This window comes from Penaeus monodon, chromosome 37, assembly GCF_015228065.2.
Source record: "Penaeus monodon isolate SGIC_2016 chromosome 37, NSTDA_Pmon_1, whole genome shotgun sequence".
Lineage (NCBI taxonomy): Eukaryota > Metazoa > Arthropoda > Malacostraca > Decapoda > Penaeidae > Penaeus > Penaeus monodon.
Window position 1 is genome coordinate 8,964,035 of NC_051422.1, and position 5,000 is coordinate 8,969,034.

At 49.9% G+C, this 5,000-nt stretch overlaps 1 protein-coding gene across 4 annotated transcripts in view; it reads right to left on the reverse strand.

Annotated features, from left to right (window-relative positions):
* Positions 1–5,000, reverse strand: part of LOC119596390 (calcium/calmodulin-dependent protein kinase kinase 1-like) — a 196,437-nt gene that overhangs the window by 164,992 nt on the left and 26,445 nt on the right. Inside the window, exon 1 of one of the 4 annotated variants that reach the window (XM_037945609.1) lies at positions 2,514–3,228. The exons of the other annotated variants lie outside the window; for them this stretch is intronic. Coding sequence (XP_037801537.1) covers positions 2,514–2,523 — 10 coding nt within the window. The 5' untranslated portion in view covers positions 2,524–3,228. Of the gene's footprint in view, positions 1–2,513; positions 3,229–5,000 lie in introns of those variants that run through there. 4 annotated transcript variants of the gene reach the window in all.

Genomic DNA, 5,000 nt, shown 5'->3' on the forward strand with positions numbered 1-5,000 from the left:
AAAACAAGCAGAAGAAAAGAAAAAACACGCAGAAACAACCACGCAATCACACAAAGAGGCATCCGTGATCACAAAAACGCCAAAAGAGCTCACGTGTTGCTGAGTGATTGCGGTAATTCGTACAGACATAAATTCGTCCGCCATGTTGGCAAAACCGGGGAATTCGTGAGGTTGCTGACAACAGAGGGCTTGAGGGGAGGGGGAGAGGGAAGGGAAAGGGGGAGGGGGAAGGAAAAGGGAGAAGGGGAGGGGGAGAGGGAAGGGAAAGGGGGAGGGGGAGAGGGAAGGGAAAGGGGGGAGAGGGGGAGGGGGAGAGGGAAGGGAAAGGGGAAGGAAGAGGGGAGAGGGAAGGGAAAGGGAGAGGGAAGGGAAAGGGAGAGGGAAGGGCAAGGGGGATTTGGAGGGGGAGAGGGAAGGGAAAGGGGAATAAAGAGGGGGAGGAAGAAGGAAGGGAAAGGGGGAGGGGGAGAGGATGGAAGGGGAGGGTGAGTGCGAGTGACTTTAAAGAAGGGTAGGGGGAGGATGGAGGGGAAAACAGAAGGGAAAGGAGAAAGGGGGTGGAGCAACAGCGAAAAGGAGAAAGATGGAAGAAAAATACTGAAAAAGAAATGCGGAGATGGAAGACCCGGATTAGAAACAAGTGGAGGAGACTATCAATACGAAAAAGCAGAACGGAATGGAATAGCGAAGAACGGAATGCGAAGAGCGAAAGAACCGTCGTAAATAATCGATCGTAGTGGCGGCGTCGGTAATCGAAAAAGAACAGCGAGTCTGCGATTCCCTGTCTTGCCCACTATCTCTCTTTTTCTAAAAGCCCTTTTCCTTCTCTCCCTTCTTCCCTCCCTCTTTTATCTCTCTCTCCCCTCCCACCTCTACGTTGCCCTCTCCCTTCTTCCCTCCTCTCCCTCTCTTTTAGCTCTCTCTCCCCTCTCTCTTCTCCCTTTCCCCCCGTCATCTCTCCTCCTAGAAGTACTTGCTCTCTGCCCCCTTCCTCTCGACGCCCAAGGGAGGCAAAGGCAGACCCTGAGCAAAGGGAACCTCGGCTTGACCTCGAAGGGCCAGTCACGCGATGGAGAGCCTAGGATGAAGTGGTCACACGTCAGTTCTGTTCCCCCACTGAGTTTTATCTAACATGCCTTTACCTTTGCTATATTAGGGGTTTCTATGCCAGGAGCACTTGCTTGACTGTCTAAATTTAGACGCAAATGGGCGTAATAGCCGCCAAAGGGACGCGGCGCGGCGCATAATGAGTTGCAGGTCAAAAATCATAATAATCACAGCTAACTGCGGTCGCAGTAAGAAAGGCGATGTTATGTTCGGTAAACTGGTTTTCACTCTATTTCTGCCACCCAAGACACGCGGCGTCGTTGGCAAATGCATTCATTTTACACAAAACTTGGATGAACCGAGGCTTCGTCAATCTAAGCAGAACACGGCACGCAAAACTGCTACGGTAATAACGAGGTGACTTGAACAGGAGCGATAAGATGTGCGAATTCGGTTATCAGAGGTAATACAACAGTGCTAGTTATTGCAATGACCTATAATCACCGATTCTGCCATTGCAGTCTCCCGAGATTTTCTGTAAGATGGATGGAGATTAGATGAAGGAGATAAAAGCAGAAAGAATCCGAACGTGGTAGAGGTGCATTTACGAAATTGTTATCATTAACATCTGGGAGAAACACATCACAGCCAGACCAGATCAAATCGCTGATCATAAAATAAATAGGAAGGTAAAGACACCGATACATAATTAAGCGACAGATGAGAGAAGAGAGGGAGAGCAAGAGAGAGAGATGTGAGAAGGAGAGAGAGGAGAGGGAGAGAGATGAGAAGAAGGGGAATGAGAGAGAGAGAGGGACAGGGAGAGAGGGAGTGAGAGAGAGTGAGGGAGAGAGAGAGAGAGAGAGAGAGAGAGAGAGAGAGAGAGGGAGAGGAGAGGAGAGGGGGAGGGAGAGAGAGAGGGAGGGAGAGGGAGAGGGAGGGAGAGAGAGGGGGAGGGAGGAAGGAAGGGAGGGAGGGAGAGAGGAGAGAGGGGAGAGGAGAGAGGAGAGAGGAGAGAGAGAGAGAGAGAGAGAGAGAGAGAGAGAAGAAGATCAGCAGAATCTCCTGTGGCAGTCAGCAGAGGAGTCAGCAAAATCGTGACTACTGCAATAGTAATCCCTACGTGATATGATGTAGGCCTAGTCGTACTGATGACGTAAAGGAGGCGATGTATACACTGGGAAGATAAACCATAAGATATCATTAACGGTTGCTTAGGTGCCCTGAAAGATGAAAAAAATGATATTCTCATTTGGTTGACTGGCCAAAAAAATAGATAGATAAACAAAAATTATAAATAAATAAACAAACAAATAAAAGTGTTGCATAATCAGCCTGGTTTCGAAATGACCACAACCAAATTGGACATCATAAGCCTACATAAACCAGGTCCGTTAGTGTTCGGTTAACGACGACTGCATCTGTAGCTGCTAATGCCAAAGCGATTATCAGAGATCAATACTCACCTGAAGACATTGTGGTGGATGCTTGTGCTTTCTTGTCCGCTTGTTCGCTGACACCAACAAGAGTGGTGTCTGCCCAGCGAATGGTCAACCGTAGAACTGTCTGCTGCTTGTTTGTCGGGTATAAAAAAAACACGCGTCTGCTTTGTTACTCGGGTATATCCCCACAGGCACAACCGCAGGCAGACAGGAGCCAATCAAAGTTCACAAGTTCGATGGAAGGTCGCAATAGGAGACCACCTCTGGGCACATCAGAGGCCGCACTCGACAACACCTGCTTGAAGCTCTTTACGCACTTGCACTAATGACACGAGGAACAAAAACTGGCGCCACACAAAGAACAGGCATTTAATGACACGTCACTGCGGTGCTTTACTGCTGTGCCCACTCTGATGCCCAGATGTGGTGCCACACGCTCGCCGCAGCCCGGGCCTGGCTGACCCTCCTGGCTCCGCGCCGTCGAAACGTATGGGAACTCCCTCAACACGGGTCATATCAACGCTTAAAACTTTCTAAAAGATTTTGAAAAGAAACTATACACTGACCGGCGCCGTGTCCTGGCTAATGATTCGGCGATGTTTAGACTAAGGCAGCGCACCTGTAAACACTCACGCACGCACTCACACATACACACACGGCGTGGCGGGGACAGCGCGACACACGCACAGGCAAGAGACAGAGCGGCCGCACCTCAGCACGCCGCGGCAGGACTGGCGAGGCAGGCGAGCACAGCTGACTGCCTCGCCCGCCGCTCCTGCCGCCCGCGCTCTGCGAGGGGCTGCCGGCCATAGATTATCGTCTCCTTTGATTTATTGCCGTAGATGAGCGTGATGAGATGAGCCAGCGATGCGGACTGACTCGTGCCCATCATCCGAGGCTGCCATAGGCCTCGCCATAACGCAGGTGAGCCAGACTAATTACGGGAAGAAATCGCCAGCGAAACTCCCCAGCACCTGCCAGGCCGCGGGACCTCACCGCCTCCTCACAACTTTCCCAAAGCGCGCGCGCGCTGCCTCACAACTTTCACTTATTTTTCCCCTTGTCAAGACGAGTTTCCGCTGTACTCCTCCAGGATTTCCATACACGCACATCGAAACGACGAACGAGCACCTACTTTCTCGGCGGCAGCCCGACCCGCTCGCCGAGACACAAGCCACCTGTTGTTCCATATCCGCCGCGCAGTGTTGCATTTCTTATTTGCATTGCGCCTGCCACGCTGTCGCAGCCGCGCCGCCCTCTTTCCCCTCTTATTCCCTCTCCCCTTTACCCTCTTCTCCCTTCTCCTGCTTCCTCTTTATTCAATTCTGGAAACCGGATTGCAATACCTATCACGGTGATCTGCGAGATAATTCGCTAATCCTCAATGGAAATGCCTGAGGTGCTTGTCAGCGCTCCATGTCCCCTCCCTTTCATGCCGTTGCGTGGTCAGAGTATTTCATGCTTCCCTTTTATTTCCTTGTATCTCCTTTTTCCCTTGAATCTCTCCCTCCCCTATCATCATTTCACCATTCTCTTATTATCCTTCCCAAATCCGCTATTCTATTTCTCATTCTCTTATCATCTCTATTCCCTTTTCTATCTTCTTCCTTCCTCACTATCCTTTCCTAACCTGTCCCTGAGCTCACGAGGGATAATTTGTGATGTATTGTACGAATCCGCTTTTAACAACGTGTACGTATTCCCGAATCACACCTGGAACTTGCTGGTTTGACGTAATTTGCATCCTCCACTTCTCTCCCATCGCAAAATCATATGGATTCGTATTCCCTCTTAATCCTCCTGCCTCCCTTTCTCCTCCGAGTATCCTTTTCCATCGAATTCCCAAATACCCCCCCTCCTCCCCATCCACCCCCCCCATCCCCACTTCACCTTCCCCACGCAAACATCAAAGCTGATCGTTAATGACGTCACCCTGTTTTGTTTTCCTCGCACTGTGTCGTTCCCTCCTTCCTCCGCCAGTCGCTCGCTCCTCTCTCCCATGCCTTCCTATTTTCTCTCCTGTCCCTAGCATTTCAGGAAAAGTTTCATGTTGTATCTTGCATTTAGCTCCTCCATCTGTTTATCTGTTTTTGTATTTGGCTGTCTATCTGACTCTCTCTCTCTGTCTGTCTACTTCTGTCAAACTCTCTGTCTTTGCCCCTCCCCTCTCTCTCTTTCTTCTCCCCGTTTATCTACATATCTGTCAATCTGTTTGTCTATTTATCTACTTACTCATATAACTATTTGTTTATTCACCTGCTTGTCTACCTCTCTCTCTCTCTCTCTCTCTCTCTCTCTCTCTCTCTCTCTCTCTCTCTCTCTCTCTCTCTCTCTCTCTCTCTCTCTCTCTCTCTTTCTGTGTGTATCTTGCATTTAGCTCCTCCATCTGTTTATCTGTTTTTGTATTTGGCTGTCTATCTGACTCTCTCTGTCTGTCTGTCTATTTCTGTCAAACTCTGTCTTTGCCTCCCCTCTCTCTCTTTCTTCTCCCCGTTTATCTACATATCTGTC